At 42.9% G+C, this 22926-nt stretch overlaps 2 protein-coding genes across 3 annotated transcripts in view; one reads left to right on the top strand and one right to left on the bottom strand.

Moving 5' to 3' along the window:
• Positions 1-14176, bottom strand: part of LOC117255380 (mechanosensitive cation channel TMEM63B-like) — a 33698-nt gene extending 19522 nt beyond the window's left edge. The window contains exons 1-3 of one of the 2 annotated variants that reach the window (XM_033624226.2): positions 13954-14176; positions 1857-2075; positions 752-831 (exon numbers count right to left, since the gene is read on the bottom strand). In XM_033624226.2, coding sequence (XP_033480117.1) covers positions 752-831; positions 1857-2024 — 248 coding nt within the window. In that variant the 5' untranslated portion in view covers positions 2025-2075; positions 13954-14176. The remainder of the gene's footprint in view (positions 1-751; positions 832-1856; positions 2076-13953) is intronic. The other variant, XM_033624225.2, reaches the window with a different exon arrangement.
• A 52-nt stretch (positions 14177-14228) lies between these two features.
• LOC117256028 (uncharacterized) lies at positions 14229-20160 on the top strand. Its single transcript, XM_078166632.1, has 8 exons — positions 14229-14307; positions 15656-15741; positions 16559-16683; positions 16927-18166; positions 18481-18694; positions 18802-18876; positions 19146-19226; positions 19347-20160. Exons 1-8 carry the CDS (start codon positions 14229-14231, stop codon positions 19463-19465), a joined length of 2019 nt encoding a protein of 672 aa, XP_078022758.1. The 3' UTR covers positions 19466-20160.
• The last annotated feature ends 2766 nt before the right edge of the window (positions 20161-22926 follow it).

Raw genomic sequence — 22926 nt, 5'->3', positions numbered from 1 at the left:
AGCGTTAGACAGTTGTTTTCTAATGATAAATTATCTCGTTATCTTGACATAATGAAGAAAATCTTGTGATCTCGAGACAACAAGATTAAGAAAATAACTGCAAACACATCCGTTCTCAGCATCTGTATTTTTGAGACCACATGGATCAGTCAATCAATATCCATGTCTGGTCACCATGACAACACATCTGAAATTCACAGAAACTGAAGCAGCTGTTTGAAACAGGAAGGTGTCAGTTAGGAATAATTCCGACAGAGTTCAGTTTGATAAATGTTCGTCTTTGTTGTCCTCGTCACAGATGTTTGTTCTGACCACTCTGTATCGGAGGAGGAAGACTCCGCTGAAGTCTCACAATCGGTTATGTTCACTTTATTTTCACACAGAAGAAGAACTGCGGGCTCAGTCCTCCAACGTTTACACTGACATCACACCTGTGTTCGGTGTAAACACTGAAAAACTGTTGAAACGTTCACCTGACACTGACCTGAGACAGAACACCTGTCCTTTAACATGACAGACACAGAATCCGCTCTGTGATCTGACTCATGTGCTGTGAAGCTTCTTGGGAACAGTAAAGATTTATGTCATTTCCTGTTGGAAACGTTTCTGCTCCAGGTGAGCTTGTGTCTGTGTGTTTCATTTCAGTCTTTATCAGTCAGTCGAGTTACTCCTGTTGGGAACAACCACCTGCGTGACATCACTGATGATGACATAAGAGAACTGATGGATGAAAGATAACAGGTGTGTTTACCTGTCGGCGTCAGTGACCAGCGCCAGGCGGCCATAGTCCCACGCAACCTTACGTAGAATGGAAAAAACGAAGAGCAGCACCTGAAATAGAAGAAGAAGAAGGGAGGACTTCCTGTTAGACTCATGATGGTTAAAATCAAACAGCTGATGCTGAACGTCAGGGGTCAAAGGTCACTGACAGCTGGTGATGTCACCCTGTCGTTACCACAGAAACAAGGGATAACCCTTTCAAAATAAGAGGAAATGTGTCATTACAGCAGGAGAGTGGTGGAACGTCAGAATGTGGGTCGATCCATGAAGCTGCAGTATTGATTTTTCCAACAGTCAGTGAACATCACTCTGCAGTTCCCACAGTGCAACACACCAAGTTCACCCGAACATCTGCTCACTGTCTGTCTGATGGACGCTGTGGTCCCACAATGCATTGCAAAGAGGGAAGAGAGGAGCTGCTGACAGCTGCAGCTCACCTGGCTCGTAGGAGATGAATCGCCGCAAGACGCGACGCCACTCGATGACGGTAAGAATAACACACGCTGACACATCACTCAACTTAACGACACGTTAAAAAAAGGTTATATTTTATCAATATTTATTTAGACATTTTTTGGACATTTTATTAATATTTTCTAACATTTTAATAATAATTTTCTGACATATTAATAAAATAGTTTGAAAACTGTAATGTTGTAATTTTTTTGGGAGATTTCAAAAATATTTCTCTGGACAGTTTATTTTATTTGTTTTTCAATAATATTTTTTCGGACATTTTGATGTCGTACCCAAGTTTATTAGATCCATGTGGCTGCACTAAAGTGATCGGACTGATCAGATGTAGGAAGGTTTATAGATCATGAAAAAAAAAATCTCTCTGATTAATAAAATGAGAGTTGATTATTGGTTATCTAATGAGGCCGACAGTTAACTCAGATCACAAAGAGATGTCGTTGACAGTAACGTGATGTTGTGATGAAACAGATCCAATCACCAACAGATCTGTCGCCTCCTCAGAGCAGCACTGGACCAATCAGGTAAAGGAACCCCCCAATCTGCCTGTTGTGTCTGTGCACCTGCCGTACTGAGCGTGTGCGGTGACAGCAGCGACTCACCAGGAAGCACATGAAGTCGAGGGCGAGCACAGTGGGCACTCCTCCGAACGGAAGCCCCTGCAGCACCGTGCTGCGGATGCGAGCCGAGTAGCAGTAGTCTCTGGACTCGCTGTGGGCGGAGCAGTTGTCCTGGCCGCTGCACGCCTGGCTGCTGCCTAATGTCGTCATGGTAACGATCAGCACTCAGAGCATGCTCAGTGCCGCATCCTCGCAGAGAACCTGAGGGAGGAAGAGGAGACGTTAGGAACAGTGACCTTTGACCTTTAGACTCATAGACATAGACATACACATCAATCAGCCAATCGATCGATCAGCTGAGCTCCACCTGTTAACCCTTTAACACCCAGTAAAATATAAACTAAAGAACAGTGATTATTTTCAGCCTTAGTTTGTTGTTATGTTGTGACGTTCACATTTTCTCTTTAAGTCAAATAAACTTGAGACATGTCAGCTCAAACACAAACATGACAAACAGGTCGTTAAATATTCTGCTGCTTTATCAAAAAAACACTGGCAGAAGAAATCTGACTCTGTATCGACACCAGAGTCTGTGCTGATACATACACTCACCCTCCACTTTATTAGGTACACCTGTTCAACTGCTTGTAAACACAAATAGCTAATCAGCCAATCAGGTGTCAGCAGCTCATTAACATTTAGTCATGTAGACATGATGAAGACGAGCTGCTGAAGTTCAAACGGAGCATCAGAATGATGAAGAAAGGTGACTGAAGTGACTTTGAACGTGGCATGGTTGTTGGTGCCAGACGGGCTGGTCTGAGTATTTACTGGGATTTTCAGCACAACCATCTCTAGGGTTTACAGAGGATGGTCCCAAAAAGAGAAAATATCCAGTGAGCCAAAATGCCTTGTTGATGCCAGAGGTCAGAGGAGAATGGCCAGACTGGTTCAAGATGATAGAAAGGCAACAGGAAGTCAAATAAGCACTGGTTCCAACCAAGGTGTGCAGAAGAGCATCTCTGAAGCAACAACACCTTGTCCAACCTTGAAGCAGATGGGCTACAGCAGCAGAAGACCACACCAGGTGCCACTCCTGTCAGCTAACAACAGGAAACTGAGGCTACAATTCACCAAAACTGGACAATAGAAGATTGGAAAAACCACATTCAGATGGAAGCATGGATCCATCCTGCCTTGTATCAACGCTTCAGGCTGCTGCTGCTGGTGGTGTAATGGTGTGGGGGAGATTTTCTTAGTACCAACTGAGCATGGTTTAAACACCACAGCCTACCTGAGTATTGTTGCTGAGCGTGTCCATCCCTTTATGACCACAGTGTACCCATCTTCTGATGGCTACTTCCAGCAGGATAACGCACCATGTCACAAAGCTCACATCATCTCAAACATGACAATGAGTTCACTGTACTCCAACGGCCTCCACAGTCACCAGATCTCAGTCCAATAGAGCACCTTTGGGATGTGCTGGAACGGGAGATTCTCATCATGGACCAACTGTGTGATGTCATCATGTCAATATGGACCAACATCTCTGAGGAACGTTTCCAGCACCTTGTTGAATCTGTGACACCAAGAATTAAAAAGGGGTCCAACCTGGTACCAGCAAGGTGTACCTAATAAAGTGGCCACTGAGTGTATATGTACAGCATAACTCTGTTTACCGTGTAGATGTGTGTGTGTGTGTGTGTGTGTGTACATATATTTTTTTACATTCATACGGGTAAATTTTAAATTTTATATTGTAAATTTTTGGGGATGTTTTGTATTAACTTCATATATTAATATACTTTCTCTGCTGTTTTTAGATGAGCCACATTACAAACAAAGGATTTGGGTTCTTTTAGGAACTGATTTTAGATTTTGTGCTCAGCTTCCTGTTTGTGTTTGATTGTGAAGGTAGCTGCCGTATGAAGTCATTTCCTGTAGGATCAAAAAAGTGTGTATCACAGAGTAGGGCAGGGCTGCACAGATAAACATCAGCCGATAACAGGAAGTTTATAATCTGATAATGAAATGATAGCTGATGATGGCGGCAGCTACACAGCATGACACAGTGGGTGGCAATATACAGCTTTAAAGCTGCCAATAAACACAGAGAAGAAGAAGCACAACATGCTGACTCAATAACAAATCCTGTCACTGATGTGGACGTGTCTCACAGTTCCAGAGAAAGACATCACGACTGCCCTGAGGGTCTGATCCCCGATCGCCCGACTCCCCACCTGATCAGCAAACTTCCTGCTAACGTTAAACAGGTCAGAGACAGCGCTGAAGGACGAGGGACCATCTCTGGAGCGTTAGCACGAGCTGACATCCAACACTGAGCCTTAAAACAGTCCCAACACACTCAGACTGAAAACACTCGACTGTGTCATTGAGCTCATCAATACTAACACTGTGTGTGTGCCAGCGGACTGTTGACAACCATCCCCGACATGGAGACACCTGCAGCAGCACCTTTGAGTCTTGACAGGGAGGCGGAGTAAATTTACTTCCTGTTTCAGTGACAGATGATGTCGAAGCTTTTGATTCAGTTCTTAGGCCCTGATCACACAGGAAGTGCTTCAGCAGCTGGAGGCGGCTTTTTGTCAGTTTTAATGTGAATGAAACTTTTTGCTCGATGTTTTTGCGACGCGCCACGTGTTTCTGTGCTCTAGGCGTCTGGCGTTGTTGCCGGAGCGAATCGAAAAAACTTAAACTCAGAGCAGAAAAGCGCCCCACGTCATCTCTGCTTTTCTCCCATTGTCCAATGGGATGATCTGAGAGGCGGGGCTTCTGTGGTGGTCACGACAACAAGTTTACAGTTGGTAACCAATGGAGGAGAAACTGGTGGTAGTGGTTGCTGGATACCCAGAGCTATACGACTTTACAAAGCACAGTTAGCACCATCTCAATAGAAAACAGCAGATAAGTGCAGTACTGTAAACGTCCATGATGGAGGAGAAGCTCCTGGACCAACTGGTGGTACTCCCCATGATCCAGCCTCTTTTTTAGGGTCTCATGTACCCACACAGATCTCTGTTTATCTGCTGACAGCCTCTCACCCTCAACCAGAGCTACAGACAGCACCCTCTGCCTCAACATGGCAGCAGCTACACACTGATTACTGCAGGATACACACAATAAATAAAGATTACACAGGAAGGTTAGGGTGAGGAGGTGATGGGGTGGTTGCCTGGCAACAATAAAAAGGCACAGCAGGCTTTTTTTTCACTGGTGGTGAAGGTTTAAAAAAAAAAAAAAAGGTTTGGACTTTAAATCAATGTGTGAAGAGTCGGAACAGTGACGTCAGACAGACGTGGAATATCAAATCATCCATGTCCTCTCACTTCATCTGAGCCTCTGGTCTGAATGAACTCAGGTTATAAACTTACTTTTAAAATATGAAAATGTGAATTAATCAGTTATCTCATTGATCATCGTTATCATCCCCAGTGAGCAGCTCAGCACTCCTTCCTGTGCTGCTCACGCTGCAGAGACCAGCTGTCATACACAAGTTTAACATCACACCGCTGTGCACCGCACATTTCCTCCGTCCACATACGACCACACGTTGCTCCTCTGAACGTCTGAGTTTTTGTTTTATGGATCAGTGATGTCACAGACGATCAGTCGGGCTGAGTCACTCATTAATCATCAACACATCACAGCTGGACACGAGCCGACCGATGAGGAGCTGACTACATTTCCCAGCATGCCTCAGCAGCAGACAGCTTCCTGCTGTGTGACCCACTGATCCCGTTGCCACAGTAACCCTGACTACAGCTCCTGACCCAGTTTTCACGCCTCGGCGGGCGTTTGTCACAAAACCAGAGTGACGGCGCTCCAGATGATGTCACTGTGACATCACATCGCACTGAGAACAAAGAGAGGACGCAGCTGATGCAGTTTATTTACAGAACGCTCTGATTATATCCAGAAAATCATCATCATCATCATCATCATCAGTATATTACTGCTGGATCATTAATATTTCCTGGTCTGATGATCAATCAATCAGTCAATTTTATTTATAAAGCCCAATATCACAAATCACAATTTGCCTCACAGGGCTTTACAGCATACGACATCCCTCTGTCCTTATGACCCTCACAGCTGATCAGGAAAAACTCCCCAAAAAACCCTTTAACAGGGAAATGATGTCACTCCTCACAGTCAGAATTTATTCCACCATTTCCTGGTGTTTATTTTTTGTCTTGGTTCTATCTGAGGGAAAATCAGGATCTAAATGATGAAACTACAGTTCCCAAAATGCTTTGGGGGATGTAACCCCCCCCCCGTTGCCATGGTGCAGCAGCATGACTCATCTGAAGCCTGCAGACTCAGAGCTGCAGACTCACAGCAACCAAACACATTAGCCCCCATTAGCATTATTAGCTTAGCTGAGGCTAAAAACAACTTGTAGTCCTCTTAGTTTAACCCTTGATGACCCGCAACATCTCAACTGGACCCTGAAAACTTCACCCAGGTCTAAGACCCCCACTAGCTCCTGTTAGTGTAGTCCAGGTCTAAGACCCCCACTAGGTCCTGTTAGTGTAGTCCAGGTCTAAGACCTCAGCAGTCCCGGTCCTGATTGAAACACTAACTGGTTTTTGAACAGCTGACGTCTCTTTCAGTGTTTGTGTAGTTTCAGTGAGGAACCACTGAGCAGCTAAAAAAAGAAACGTCCTCTCGACTGGCATCTGCAGCCCTCAGTTAACACCTGGGAGCGTCCGTGACGCCTCGTGTGAACATATTCATGATTAATATGATCAGTGTGGTTTCGACAGACTGACCACAGATCTGCAGTTTGTCTCCTCTCTGTTAAAATAAAAGAGGAGTGAACTCAGACAGATCCTGGGTCAGTGGGTTTTAACTGTCTTCTCTGTGAACACAAACGTCTTCAGCTCTGCGCCTTCGCTCTGATGTCACTGACAGTGTTATCAGTGGGCTGCAGGCGTCCATCACTCTGAACTCTGTGACCCTGAACTGATAAAACTCTGAACCAGGACAGGCTGATGAGACGGCCTCCACACAAACAAACTGAGAGGACAAAACATGGAGTCATGTGATTGGACAGTTCTGTGTGATGTCATCCTGCATCATCAGCTCCACGTGGACCCACAGAGGGAAACCACTCTGATGCTGAGCTGCGTTCGTCTGGACAGAGGCTCCTCTACCTGTCTGTGTACTCTGGGTTGTTTTGGTGCATCTGTTCACCTCCATTGTACGTTATACTTTATGAAGTACGTGTACATGAAGAGTACGACCTCCACACACTCTAAAGTTATTCTAGGTCTGCCTGCCTGCTGCAGCCACAGCAGCTGTTAGCAGTTAGCGGCTAACTCAAAGAAGAAGAACAGCAGCTGTTAGCTGTTAGCAGTTAACTCAAAGAACAGCAGCTGTTAGCAGTTAGCGGCTAACAGAGCTCCTTACCCTCCGAGCAGAGGATGAGATCAGCCGCCATATAACAGGGACGCTAAATGATTGTTATTGACATGTGATGTCATTATTATTGTTTATAAAGAGCTGCTGACACGTATGTTATATGTCACACTATAGGCCGACACTTGTGTTACATGTCATGTCTCTTTTGACTCTGTGATGTCATCATGCTGTCTGACATCACACTCTGGAGCCACACGATGCAGCCGTCGTTTGGTTCTGCGTAAACATGTGAGGACATAAAGACAGGACTTAATCCAGTGTGAAGGATTTAGTCGTGGTGGGGGAAACAATCAACTCTTGGATGCATCATGATGCAGACGTGGACGATTTGGCATTGATACACAAATGTAAACAATCAATTATCTAATGTTTATTAATAACATGATGTTGACAGAACAAAAGGGGCGGAACTTGACAGCAGCGCAGCACCCAGACAGTCTACAGTGCCGACACACAAGAGTTAACCTGTGATTCATCTTCACTGAAGGAAGCGGCTGCAACATGTTTTAATTTAATGTGTAAATAATTCAGTCTACAGGGTGAACATACATAAAAATACAACGATTAAATTAAATTCACTTTGACTCCGACACACTGGAGCTGTAAACGTTCCCAGGACGTTAAACAGAACTCAACTAACTGCTGCGTTTGAGTGCAATCATAAAAACGGGACCAATGATTCTCGTATTCAAAAGGTCGGCTGGCGAACATGTTCCAAAAAACTGGAAAAAAACAAACTTCTAAAGGTCAGTGAAGGCAGCGTTGCTTTAAAGGCCACTCTCAAGTGTCTGATTTCAGAGATGCAACCACCAATAACAGTCTTAGTCCTTACACTACAGCCCAGCTAATACAGAACATTCCCATAACATTCCTTCTGGGTTTTTATTTTGGTAACCCCTTCACAACATTTTAGGAACGTTGTGCAAATGTTTGTGTTAAATGCTCCTTATCCAAACCGTTCCAATCACCACACGTAGTAACATTTTTTGGGGGGATTATTTCTGTAATGTTCACCTGACGCTGCCTGCTGGTAGCAACCCTCCCTTAATGTTGTAGCAGCGTCACAATAACGTTAGCTCCACGTCATGGAAAACTTGCTGTTCTGACAGTCACTGAAGGTTATGCAGGAACGCTCAATAAGCATTTCCAGACCCCCAAAAATCGTTCCTAAAATGTTTTGGGAACAAAGTTTTGCCAGCTGGGAATCAACAGACTCAACATGTTCAGTGTTAAATAAAGATAAAGATATCTGAATCAGAAGACTGTGTTCTGAACACACACACACACACACACACACACACACACACACACACACACACACACATCTGAATAATTGACGAGTTCAATCTGACCCAAATCTGTCTGCAGATCTGAAGCTCCGCACAACACGTCACCTCTGAAAGTACATCCCATAATGTTTGTGTCAAAATCAGTGCAAATAATTTGCAGTTTGATTATCGATTATTTTCCTCAACAACTGAAACTATTGACACGTCTCATTTTGTCCAAAACACAAAGACTTTTTTATTCTTTTATCATCGACTTGTTTCCTGTGGATGATGGAGGTTGTTGTGATGAATTCTCCGTCTGTTTCACTTCAGCTTCACACGTCCAGCTATGATGTCAAACGTGTTTTTAAATTCACACGTTCAATTTCTGTCTGTAGAAAATTCAGCACATTCACTTTTTCGGGGCGTCTCAAGGACGCTGTTTTAACATCAGATCCAAACTTTGCTCAAACGTTATTTCAGCTACGACACACATGAAGGAAGAGACAAAACGCTGGGAGAAAATTAGAGTCACCGCCCCATTGTCGTATGAAAACATGGATAGTGACTGTCAGAGACACTGGACTGGTGGGTGGAGTCATACGACCATGGGGCGGTGACTCCGCCCACCAGTTTCACCAAATTCTAATCAGTTTATTCTTCAGTCCAGGTGGATGTTTGTGCTAAATTAAATTAAACTGACAACATGACAAATTTGTTTCTCAAATTCATTTAACAAAGAATCACAACAGAATCAGTGATGTAGTTTCACAGTTTGCTTCAGATCTTCAGTAAAAACTAAGATGACCTCTGATTTCTTTAGTTTGTGAACAACAACAGTCACTCAGAGTGACATTCAGATTCTGTCACAATATTAATAGTTCAACTTAGCGCTGGGCAACACGGACAAACATTCATATCTCCGCATTTACAGGCTGACTGCCAATACACCACATATACTGTATATGAGCTCCATGTTTTCAGCTGCAGGTCAAAGACACATTTGAGACGTCACAAGAAGTTTGTTTATTTTTTAAAAAAGACTGTAATCAAAATAAAACGCAAAGACAAGGATTTTTTTCTCGGTTCGAAAATATACAGCTGCACAACAGTTACACCCCTGATAATCTGCAGCGTAACTAAACAGCTCATTTATTTTCTGTAATAAAAGATAAAGTCCGCACACCAGAAACTGCTCCTTGAAAATTTATTTAGACGTAACGTTTCGGGCTCCTAGACCTCCATCGGACCTCTAGGCTCGGAAAATATGAATGGGAGTCAATGGAGAGAAAATTATTATTTTCTGGTCCCAGTCATTAAATGCTTTGGATTACACAAATGTTTTGTGTGGGTCTAAATAATATTTTTCATGTGAAGAGTTTGACAGTTTATTGTATGATTCTTCAGTTAAAGGCTGCGGAAACAACGTAATGAGAAAGACTACATGTCGCCTATGTGACGTCACGTCATCACATCACACTGCTGCTGCATCTTCTGCCACGATATACGGAGCGATCAGATCAAGATGCCGGTGTGTTTCATACCCGAGTGTCACCATTCCAACAAGAACAGCTGTTCTTTCTTTCGATTTTCTTTCGAGGCGGTGAAGTGTACCAGAGACACAGCCATGAGCGCGAGTGTTGACGTATATCATACGCGTCGAGAGCAGTGAAGAGCTGTAGTCCACAAAGCACTCTCACACAAAACCTAACAGTATCAAACTTCTTCCCGCTAAATTGGAGCCTTCTTTGCACGAAAAAATATATTAAAAATTCACAAACAACATATGTGAAATTCATGGCACAATTCAAACGGGACCAGAAAATAATTTTCATCTAGCCATTAGTCTGACTGGGCGGAAGTTCGCTGCATAGATCAGCCTCTCATTGGGCGGAATGAGCCACCCGCTGAAGTCCCGCCCTACCACCTCCGGTTGTGTAGCAGTTCAACACGTCCTTTACTAATTTTTGCAGTGTTTGATCTTGCGGGGATGTAGCCATGTTTCTGCCATGGTTCACGTCCTGTAGGTGATATTTTTGTGAGCTTGTTACACCAAAACCTGTTTCCCCCCGGCAATATTTTTGCAAGCGCACTGTTGCTGTGGCACCGCCCACAACGATTGTGATTGGCTGAAAGAAATACAAGCAGCCGGGGCGTTTTTTTCTCCAATCTTAAAGTGAGAGTCGGCGCAGCCAGACCTTTCTTTTCTTGAGGAAGGTCTGGTGAGCGAGACTATCTAGCCATTGAAATACATTATAAGAAATCGATTTTTAAGGTCCCATGTACCAGAAACGGAAACACGCAACTTACTATTACTGCTGAATTATTACAACTTACTTACTATTACTACTGAATAACTGACCTGTTACACTGATTCTCGCAATATTTTGACTTGTTGACATATTGATGTCATACTGTTACCACGGCAACAACAAGCCTGGCTGACAGTGAAATTATTCCTGACTCCTCTGTGGTTCCAGTAAAAAGAGGAGCAGCTTCAGTAGTGTGGAATAAAGTGTGGCGTCCTGAATGTTTTCCTTCTCTTAGCGCTCAGAGGGAACTCATTCAGCGGCTCCTCTGGCAGCAGCACAGCGTCTCTCCCTCTCCTCTCTGATTCTGTCACAAACCTTTGCTGATGGAAACCTACGTGAATAAACTCCATATATGTGACTGTCTCATAACAGCCTGTCACAGGTTACAGCCTGATGGTTAGAGGAGAAATGGCAGAGCATAAAAACAGAGAAGGAAATCAGCTGTTGATTTATATATATAGATCCCAGGGGACATTTGTTTAAATGTGTAATTAGTGGTAGATTTGATTTAGTTGAACTATTAATATTGTGACAGGATCTGAATCTGACTCTGAGTTACTGTTGTTGTTCACAAACTGAAGACATGAACCATCATTTTAGTTTTTACTGAAGATTTGAAGCAAACTGTGAAACTACATCACTGATTCTGTTGATATTCTATCTTCTTAAATTAATATTTTTTATGAATCTGTCATATTGTCAAGAATATCGTCATCACAAAAATACCCTGAAATTATTTTAGGCTCGTGTCACGCAGCCCTGCTGATCACATGTGAATAAACAACGTGAATATGATCATTAGATTTTACAACATGAAGGATCGATCAGCACCGCAAAGACACACAGTCACAACTGCAGCATCATCATCATCATCATCATATTATTATTATTATGTAACAACAGTAAACAAAGTGAGCTCAGCTGTGTTTACAGTGATCTTATATATTTGTGTTTGACTCTGTTTGGCGGACAGGAAGTGACATCAGATTAAACTTCGCTCAGCACATTTACTGTGGTTTGGTTCATAGTTACTGCAGACGTGACATAATGTGTGAACAGAGGTCGAACACACTTTCACTTTTCATGTTTTATATTTTATGTGTCATGTATGAGACATCTCATTTCTTCCCACTGAACCTGTTTCCATCTCAAGAGACAAACATGTCGTGGGTGTCGGTGTTTTGGCTTCACAGCAGGACGTATAAAGCAAACTTCTCCGGGGCCCAACGAACACGGGGCCCCGGAGCCGCAGGCCGCCGCGGCCACAGAGCCTCTGTGTCATGTGATGTTGTTGTTACTGGACATTTGAAGATGGGCCCTGCTGCAGAGCTCCAGGCTCAGGCCCACCTCCATCACCAGACCCATGGTGGGAAACCATGTGTTCATCACGCTGCCAATAAATCAATAAATCAATAAATCCTGTTGCCATGCGTGTGTGCTTCACTGCCCAGTGTTGTTAAACCGACAGATCACATTTGGTTTCACCTTTCAGCACCACGTTCGTCACGCTTATCGTTAATAAAAACGTGTCCGGTGTTACAGATTATTGGTTACTGCTGTTGCATCAGTGTGAGATTTTCACAGTAAAATAACCGTCCCAGAAAATATTGCAGCGTCACGTCATCACAGAATTCTTCTCATCATCGGTCACAGCGACTCTTAAAGGGTTTTTACTGAAATGTTTTATCACTATAATTAAAACCTGAAACTTTTTTCTTAAATGAAACTTCGGGTTTAAAGTTTCTCTTCTGAAAAAAACAAAGGTGAGATTCTTCGTCCAGCTGCATGATAACCGTCGGTTTTCATACCACAGTGAACCGGTTTACTGCTGCAACCCCTCGAGTTACCCCGTTAAAAAAATAACAAATACAAAAGAAAAATGATCCGACCCGAACAAGGAAGGCATGTTGCCTTTTATTCTTTAAAAAAAAGTTTTGCTTTTTTAAAAAAAAAATTAATTTCTGCTGATTTTTCTTAATGTTTGAGGCTATATTTCAAGAAAACATGCTGTAAGACATATTTGCATTTTTAAAAAAAAACAGCCAGAAACTGTAAAACTAGAAATTATTGCTGAATTTCTGACGGTCCCTGAACACATCACATGTGATGAACCCTTGTGTCAGAGGAAAACCCATATCCAGACCTGGGCTATAAATACTGATATTTTATTACAATCACTTTATTCTACGTCTTATTTTCTTCTTCTTTTACAAAAATTTGCCACGAACTAACCAGCAGCGACGAGTTGGTGGCAAAATTGTCTGTATAGTAAATACAAACTAAATACAAACTACAGCCATTTACAGCTGTAAGATAAGAAACATTAGTCCCTCACAGTGCTTCACAAATGATTCAGACTGCCTCCCCTTTCTGCGGCCCCTCAGAAATAGCGAACATTCCCTAAAATAAACCTTAATGTGTATTTTGGATATTTTCTGGAGGCAAAATGTCTAAACTGATGACAGAACTGTGTCTCCATCTGTGGACTCGTTTTGTTGACGAAATCATAAATGAGCAAAGTGAGCGATGCTGATGTCACGTGCGTGTGTCAGGTCTGTGCTCAGGTGGAATATAACCACATCAATATCATATTAAAGTGTGTCAGGTTTACTCGGTGGTGTCTGAACGGTCCCTCCCGGGTGAAGCTGCGGCCCTGCTGCACCTGCAGTCCGGCCTGAACCGACACCACCTGCCTCCGTCTGGACGCAATGTCACAGAAACAGCGCAAATATCTGCGGGAGACACGCGCTGAAACACTGCGGTGAAATGAGGCGAGTCACGGAGGCTCCGTCCGTCCCTCAGAGGTGAAATCACAGTATAGCTGCAGGCAGGCGGACAGACGGACGGACGGACAGCTCGGCGTGTCCTCTGCGCACACATTATATAACCCAGCACCCCCACCCCCCCACCACAAAAACACCGGAGCCGTACGGAGGCTGGATGGATGCTGTCCCGGTGCAAACAGCGCGCAGGGGCCGCTGACAGGCCGCTGCTGCTGCAGCCTCAGCGGCCTGTCAGCGGCTAATCGACCCGCTGAGGAGATCAAACAAAGCCGTCTTATGACAGAATAAAGCCCCGTAATAATTAAACCCAATTAGATAAAGCCGGTACCTGACCACCAGAAGCCGATCCTCCTCCTCTTCCTCTCCTCCGACAAATCAAAGATGTTTCACCGCAGAAAAAATCTCCCGTTAAATCCTCACAAATCCACCGCCGCCCCGGCTGCGTGCTGCCGCAGCGCCGCCATCCCGCAACAAAAAGGCTGATTCAGGCCCGACGAATCACCGCCGGGGCTCAGGGGGGAATCCCGCCGCACGAACGTGTCCCTCCGCCGGCCGCTCTGTCCGCTGCGAGCCGCTGCTGCTCCGCCGGGTGTCGGTGTTAAAATGGAGGCGGTCTCTCCGGGAACAGAGACGGAGCGGAGCCGCTGCTACTGCCGCTGCTACTGGGAGGAGGAGGAGGAGGGTGAGGGTGAGGAGGAGGAGGAGGAGGGTGAGGAGGAGGAGGAGGAGGGGGGGGGGGGGGGGGGGGCGCGGAGCCGCTGCTGCTGCACGAGGACACCGACAGAGGGCGCCAAACCGGGACCTTCACAATAAGAGCTCCTCCCTCAGGCTTTTATTTTTTGTCTTTTCTTCCTGTTTACAGTAAATACAGTTAAAATAAAACATAATATAAATATAATGGTCAAATATTTTCTACATATAATAACAAGTACAGTAATAATCATGAACATCATAGAAATAACACTCCTCTGTCTCTCCTGATTTAACAGATTTATGGAGTTTTGTATAAATGTTTTTAAAAATAGACATTGTAACAATACAGAAAATAAGAAAACAATCGTCAGATATTTTCCACATTCAATAATAAGTACAGTAGGACTGGACTCCCTTGCAAAAGAGATTCTGAATCTCAATGGGACTATTTCCTGATAAAATAAAGGTTAAATAAAAAAAAAAAAATAAATAAATAAATAACATTTTGGATTTCCAAGATGGCCGCCATGTAAAATCTATAAGTGCCAATATCTCAGCTTCCAAGCTACTTAGAAGGTCCATTTTGGTGACAAAATATACATTTTCTGGGTCAAGGAATGCATTGAAGCTATTAGGAACATCACTAGACAGTGGTGTGCACGGGGGGGGGGGGGCGGGGGGGGGGGGGGGGGGTGAAACTTATTGTCTAAAGCTAACATCTAGCCTAACTTCCAATTTGACTATGAACAACATCTATTTCCAATTTGACTATGAATTGTAAATCACACATAAACAGTTGAAAGGGTTCCTTTCTGTATTGGTTCATCATAATAACAAATAGTTTAGTCAGCTTACACAGAATGAATGAATGAATGAATGAATGAATTGAGAAGTCAATGAAAGTGTGTTTTCCCCCCCGCTCTACAGTAGATTCGAACTGCAAGGTGTGTCAGATAGACCCCTAGCTGAGGTGATCTGCACAACACCAGAAACGGTTAGTAACTATAGAGACAGGAGCAACCCCTTACCCTCAAAGAATAAACCTATATTAGAATAAAGTGAGAGTATGTTTTAAACCTTTTGAATAGAAGAAGCCTTTACCCTGTAAAGGTAGATGTGATAAAGGTAAAGGAAGACTAGTAAATGCAAGACTTTATTGAATATCATAGAAACAAGGAACAATGTTCTTTTGTCAGGTTGACAAACCGTTGTTTCTTTGATACTCAATAAATGATTGTGTTTACCTGTGTGGACAGTGTGTGGGACCTCACTTTCCTTTACCTGCAACCTTGTACATGTATTATTGTAATCCATTGTCTTGCATTTTCTTTTCACAGAGGACAGCTGTGACAGAGGGGACACAGAGGAGATGTGTGATCACGCAATTGTCCAGGACAATCTGTCCAATTATCCAGTGCTGAAGGTCTGATATTTCAGAATGTACAGACATTACCCATTTAGAACAGATGCAGCATTTGTGTGTACTTTCAACTGAATGCTCTAGTCTAGTTTGTAGAATTTGTTTAAGGCATTTTAGTTGTAGATGTTTTTGTAGGACTTAGACTATATATATCAAGTAGTAGTACACTATGTATATCAAGCAAGTACTTTTTTAATTGGTCGGCTAGTGTGAGTTAACACTGTAATATATATTTTGACAGAACCTTCTCCCAGAGGACTACAGCTATCACGTGTGCTCTTGTGAGTCACTGGGGGACTCAAACAATTTCAGGACTAGCCTGAAGATAAGGTTGACTAGGGAGGATGAGGTGCAGAAGTGGCAGGAGGATTTACAGGCATCCTCGGGCTTGACCTGGCAAAAGTCAAAGACCTACCCAGATGCTGGTCATGGCTCTAACAAGTATAGAAGTATAGGGTTAGTACAGACACAGGCTACAGAGACATCGTACAGTTTGTTTTAATAACACAGATACCCAGACCAGTTATGTCATGTTCAGGTGTCTTGCGTTTGTGTCTTTTGGTGTTAGTGTCTATCTGGTGTATGTGTGTCCGTTACGATAGTGTACAGTGTTTACAAAAAGAATAGTTTTTGGACATATGTGGTCTCACAGGTGCATAGGAGAAAAGCGGAGGTTACCATAGAAAAGACTCCAGTAGAGTGTCATCTTCACTTGCAAACAAACATTTATTTTGAGCAAAGTTTTGATACTTAGACCAGGTGAAGATGCCAGTGTGTGGGACTTATTCTTTCCGGTGTTGAACCTTTCCATTATCTGCAGGTTGACTTGAGGTGCCAACACAACACCCACACCAGTACTGCCAAGAGTAGCAAAAACACCTCCTGCCGTGCATTTATGTACCTGATTCTGAAAAGACAGACGTATAGTAAAGGGCTGAAGTCAAGGTTAGTCAGACTCTCAGACTGGTTGGACTGCTAAGTGTCCTGATTTTATGGGCACATTCACAAGTACAGTTGTCAGCATCAGAATTAATTTGGCACTGGAAACAGTAGCTTTCCATTGATACCAATATGCCCGCTCTAACGTTACATACGTTGCAGAAGGGTGTGGAGTTGGGGCTGTACATGATGGATGTGCATCAAGGGAGATGGCAGACAGGTTATCTGTGTATATCCTCTCCACTTTAGGTCTGAAGACCCTCACATCAAGGAGGGGTACTACTTCCATGCAGTTATAAACAACAGCCACAACCACCGTGTGTCCTGTGCGGCAGCCTTGGCTAAGAAAGATGTCTCAAAAGAGACCACTGAGAAACTGAAGAAACTCTTTGAAGGTGGCCACTCCCCTGCATCCGTGCACGACACTTTTAAATACGATCTTCAGGAGCAGGAGGGGAGTAACTATTATTTTGCGGCTGCCGATCGCTCAGTATGTCCAGACAGGGACTATTGCTATCGGCTGTACAAAAAGCTCTTCAAAGATGCATATGGAGCACCAGATGGGGAGGAGATGCTGTCTGATCTTCAGAAAAGACTGGACAGCTACAACCAGGAGCAGGGAGATGTGTGTGCGAAGATGGCCAGGACTGATGAGGGACAGCTGGTCATTGCTATTTGCACTCCACTCATGAAGAGGGTGCATGCAAAGGTCAGGCAGAGTGGGGAGATGTTATTCATTGACTCAACTGGAAATTGTGACTGCCAAAACCACCGGCTCTTTTTGCTGCTCACTCACTCTTCAGTGGGTGGATTGCCACTTGGGGTGCTCATCACCACCTCAGAGAGCCAGCCGACCATCACAGCTGCTCTCCAGCTCTTCAGCACCATCCTACCTGAAGATGGCTTCTACGGGCGTCAGGAGAAAGGTCCCCAGGTGATAATGACGGATGATTGCTTGGCCCTGCGCAACTCTCTGAGAGCCATCTACTCAGACGCCACCCTTATCCTGTGTGCTTTCCATCTTGCACAGGCCACGTGGAGATGGCTGTGGAGCTCACACCATGGTCTCCTGAAGGGGCATCGATCACAACTGATGAGATCTTTCCAGCTGCTGGTGTATGCGGACACCCCATCCTCCCTGGCAGAGAACTACCGCATGCTGATTGAAGACCCTGTAGCCAAGGGACACCCTGAGTTCATTAAACACCTGGCAGATGTCTATGGAAGGCGGGAGGAGTGGGCCATCTGTCTTCAGTCGGGGCTCCCTACAAGAGGACATCACACCAATAACTATGCCCAGAGTGCAATGCGGGTTCTCAAGGACAAGGTCCTCTACCGACTAAAGGCATACAACATAACCCAGCTGGTTGACTTTGTCCACACCAGGTTGGAGGCGCATTACATCCGCCGACTCACAGATGTGGCCAACAACCAGGTCAGAGGAGAGGAGCGCACTGCAGGAGCAGTCGATTGTGGGGCGATTGTGAAGGTATAATGTGGAATCTAATACATTTCATTTCAGTAATAATGCTGTAATTATATATTTCAGGAATAAACCACAAGTTTAATACATAATCAGTGTGTCAGTAAAGCGCTGTGGCAATCGTAGATTGTGCAAAAGCAACAGAACTTTGCGACAAGCAACAGTTTCGATTCAGTGCTGATACCATTCCAGGCAGAGCATTGCATACCGTTAATACTGGGATAACAGCAACCCCTTGTGGCGTATTTCTTAACTGCTCTGTAGTACTCTGTGTTTTGTGAAACATCCATAACGGTTTTATTTTTGCATTTTGGATACAGGAGGATGAGATGAACTACATTGTGCCCAGCTCAACTGGTCCTGAGAGGTACCATGTCAGTATGGACATTGGCTTTTGCTCATGTCCACATGGGATCTCTGGGCAACGTTGCAAGCACCAGGTCGCAGTCGAGAAGATGTTCGAGCTCCAGGACACCTTTCCTCACACCTCCACGATCACTACGAGGAAACTGTACCACGAGATAGCCACTGGTGGTGAGATACGTCCTTCCACCTGCATGTGCGATGACAAGTTTCAGTACTGTGTTTTGGTTGATGTTTGTTTTGCAAAGAAGGTCAAGTTGTTTTTATATTTTTGACAGGAATGGACTTTCCAGAGGACTGGTTTCAGTCATTGCTGCTACGGCTGTCTTATGAAGACACAGCAGGAATCTCATGTGAGTTTACACCACAGTCATCACTGTCATGTTTGTGTGTTTGTGTGTGTATCTTCAGCTGCCTTTAGTAAATTGAATGTTAAAACTGTGTTTTTTTAATATAATGTGGTAACAGTTGTAGAAAAGCAATTTACCATTCGAGGGCTACAGAGAAATTTACCATGGGTAGGTCTACAGGATTTTCCGGTGTACTCATGGTAAATTTCTCCATAACCCCCTTCATGGTAAATTGCTTTAATCTATTTGAGTCTGTCTGGCTCTCTCTCTAGGTAGCGGACCCACACCTAGTGCTCTGGACCCTGTTGAGATACAGCCACCCCACTCTCATGCACTCCCAGAAGGAATTTCATGTGAGTTTACACAGCAGTCATCATTGTCATGTTTTAAAGTTTGTGTATTTGTGTTTGTATCTATTTTTGGTCAGTCAACAAATCTATGTAAACTAAACTAGACCTTAAACTCTCCTTCAGGTGGAGGCGATGCCCACACTGAGTTCTGTGAGGACATTCCTCCAGATGACACATATTCGGCGCACTATGCAGGTCTTTATTATTCTCTCATTAAACTAAGCATAACATATTGTCCATGAGAAATGGTTATGCTTTGTTTGCACAAAACGGATTGAATAAATGTCCCTTGCTGTCATTTCCTGCTAATAATCTTAATATTCTACTTCAACCCCAAGACACATCTGTACTGGAGGACGAGCTGGCACGTGTCACTCACACTCACGCTGAGGGGTGACCCCAGCTTCATAGCCCCTCTGACATCATTCATTGCGTCCTATGACAAAATGACCACGGACAGTGCACTACAATCAGCCTTTTCAATATTTGGAAAGAGCCCAATGGCCAAGACCACTGGATACCAAAGGCCGAAGGGGTATCTCCAGACGACTGCCCAAATCTCGGTCCAGCCGACAGCAGTGGGGAGGAGGAAGGCGCGCCTGGGAGGTAGAAGGACCTTGCCATCGGGACGTCCCTCAAAGGCTTCCAGGGAGGACCACCCCTATAAGAGGACAGGGAGGAAGCCAGCTGCTCCTCACAGCTTGGCTCACTGTGTGGAAGCCAATATGTCCCTAGGTGGAACACACTGATGAAATATTAATAAAAATTTGAGAGTGCTAATTTTTTCTACCCTTCTACCCATGATTGTGATGCAGAAGTTGGACTGTAGGCCATGTTCTATATATATCCATGGTGTAGGCTACTAGTTTGACTTCAGAGTCTGATCTGACATGATATTATGCAGTTTTGCAATGCTGTGCGGGCTGATCTGGTCACCTACCACAATTCAAATAGCCTAGGTCTAAGCCAGGCACATTAGAATAATTATTCAATATATAAATAATTTCTACATAATGGAATTATAGTAATGGCAAGTAATTATTCAATATATAAATAATTTCTACATAATTAAATTATAGTAATGGCAAGTAATTATTCAATATATAAATAATTTCTACATAATGGAATTATAGTAATGGCAAGTAATTATTCAATATATAAATAATTTCTACATAATTAAATTATAGTAATGCAAGTAATTATTCAATATATAAATAATTTCTACATAATTAAATTATAGTAATGGCAAGTAATTATTCAATATATAAATAATTTCTACATAATGGAATTATAGTAATGGAAAGTAATTATTCAATATATAAATAATTTCTACATAATTAAATTATAGTAATAGCAAGTAATTATTCAATATATAAATAATTTCTACATAATTAAATTATAGTAATGCAAGTAATTATTCAATATGCAAATAATTTCTACATAATTAAATTATAGTATTGGCAAGTAATTATTCAATATATAAATAATTTCTACATAATGGAATTATAGTAATGGAAAGTAATTATTCAATATATAAATAATTTCTACATAATTAAATTATAGTAATGCAAGTAATTATTCAATATATAAATAATTTCTACATAATGGAATTATAGTAATGCAAGTAATTATTCAATATACAGTACAGGCCAAAAGTTTGGACACACCTTCTCATTCAATGCGTTTTCTTTATTTTCATGACTATTTACATTGTAGATTCTCACTGAAGGCATCAAAACTATGAATGAACACATGTGGAGTTATGTACTTAACAAAAAAAGGTGAAATAACTGAAAACATGTTTTATATTCTAGTTTCTTCAAAATAGCCACCCTTTGCTCTGATTACTGCTTTGCACACTCTTGGCATTCTCTCCATGAGCTTCAAGAGGTAGTCACCTGAAATGGTTTTCCAACAGTCTTGAAGGAGTTCCCAGAGGTGTTTAGCACTTGTTGGCCCCTTTGCCTTCACTCTGCGGTCCAGCTCACCCCAAACCATCTGGATTGGGTTCAGGTCCGGTGACTGTGGAGGCCAGGTCATCTGCCGCAGCACTCCATCACTCTCCTTCTTGGTCAAATAGCCCTTACACAGCCTGGAGGTGTGTTTGGGGTCATTGTCCTGTTGAAAAATAAATGATGGTCCAACTAAACGCAAACCGGATGGGATGGCATGTCGCTGCAGGATGCTGTGGTAGCCATGCTGGTTCAGTGTGCCTTCAATTTTGAATAAATCCCCAACAGTGTCACCAGCAAAACACCCCCACACCATCACACCTCCTCCTCCATGCTTCACAGTGGGAACCAGGCATGTGGAATCCATCCGTTCACCTTTTCTGCGTCTCACAAAGACACGGCGCTTGGAACCAAAGATCTCAAATTTGGACTCATCAGACCAAAGCACAGATTTCCACTGGTCTAATGTCCATTCCTTGTGTTTCTTGGCCCAAACAAATCTCTTCTGCTTGTTGCCTCTCCTTAGCAGTGGTTTCCTAGCAGCTATTTGACCATGAAGGCCTGATTGGCGCAGTCTCCTCTTAACAGTTGTTCTAGAGATGGGTCTGCTGCTAGAACTCTGTGTGGCATTCATCTGGTCTCTGATCTGAGCTGCTGTTAACTTGCCATTTCTGAGGCTGGTGACTCGGATGAACTTATCCTCAGAAGCAGAGTTGACTCTTGGTCTTCCTTTCCTGGGTCGGTCCTCATGTGTGCCAGTTTCGTTGTAGCGCTTGATGGTTTTTGTGACTCCACTTGGGGACACATTTAAAGTTTTTGCAATTTTCCGGACTGACTGACCTTCATTTCTTAAAGTAATGATGGCCACTCGTTTTTCTTTAGTTAGCTGATTGGTTCTTGCAATAATATCAATTTTAACAGTTGTCCAATAGGGCTGTTGGCTGTGTATTAACCTGACTTCTGCACAACACAACTGATGGTCCCAACCCCATTGATAAAGCAAGAAATTCCACTAATTAACCCTGATAAGGCACACCTGTGAAGTGGAAACCATTTCAGGTGACTACCTCTTGAAGCTCATGGAGAGAATGCCAAGAGTGTGCAAAGCAGTAATCAGAGCAAAGGGTGGCTATTTTGAAGAAACTAGAATATAAAACATGTTTTCAGTTATTTCACCTTTTTTTGTTAAGTACATAACTCCACATGTGTTCATTCATAGTTTTGTTGCCTTCAGTGAGAATCTACAATGTAAATAGTCATGAAAATAAAGAAAACGCATTGAATGAGAAGGTGTGTCCAAACTTTTGGCCTGTACTGTATATAAATATATATATATATATATATATATATATATATATATATATATATATATATATATAAATATATCTTTGTATGTATGTAGCATTTTTATGTATGTTGCTCAAAATATTTATATCGTGTATATATAGTGTGAAATTTTTGGTCTTATGCAAATAATAAAAATACCAACGCCCCCCATGTCTGTATGTTCGGGGCACTGACTGTAAAGTGGCACACATTGAAATTAACAACATTTAAATGTGTTTAACCCAAAATAGTCTTTAAAAGTTGTTTGATTATTTTTTAAAAGGATTTTCCACCAGATTTACAGCAATATGTGTCAACTATGTCATATTTATGTTTCTTGTAAAAAAAAAAAAAAATTGTAAAAACCACCCTAACCCTAAGTGTATTCTCTGAGGGGCATCAGAATCCTGCAGCTCTGGTTCGTT

The sequence above is a fragment of the Epinephelus lanceolatus genome, chromosome 3, assembly GCF_041903045.1.
Source record: "Epinephelus lanceolatus isolate andai-2023 chromosome 3, ASM4190304v1, whole genome shotgun sequence".
Classification (NCBI taxonomy): domain Eukaryota; kingdom Metazoa; phylum Chordata; class Actinopteri; order Perciformes; family Serranidae; genus Epinephelus; species Epinephelus lanceolatus.
This window is presented reverse-complemented; position numbering and strand designations above follow the sequence as displayed.

Excerpts from the sequence above, each read along its gene's own strand:
- LOC117256028 (XM_078166632.1), top strand. The coding sequence starts at position 14,229 with ATGGAGGCGGTCTCTCCGGGAACAGAGACGGAGCGGAGCCGCTGCTAC. Across the intron at positions 14,308-15,655 it reads CTGGGAGGAGGAGGAGGAGG|AGGACAGCTGTGACAGAGGG; the intron begins GTGAGGGTGAGG and ends TTCTTTTCACAG. Across the intron at positions 18,695-18,801 it reads CCACGAGATAGCCACTGGTG|GAATGGACTTTCCAGAGGAC; the intron begins GTGAGATACGTC and ends TATTTTTGACAG.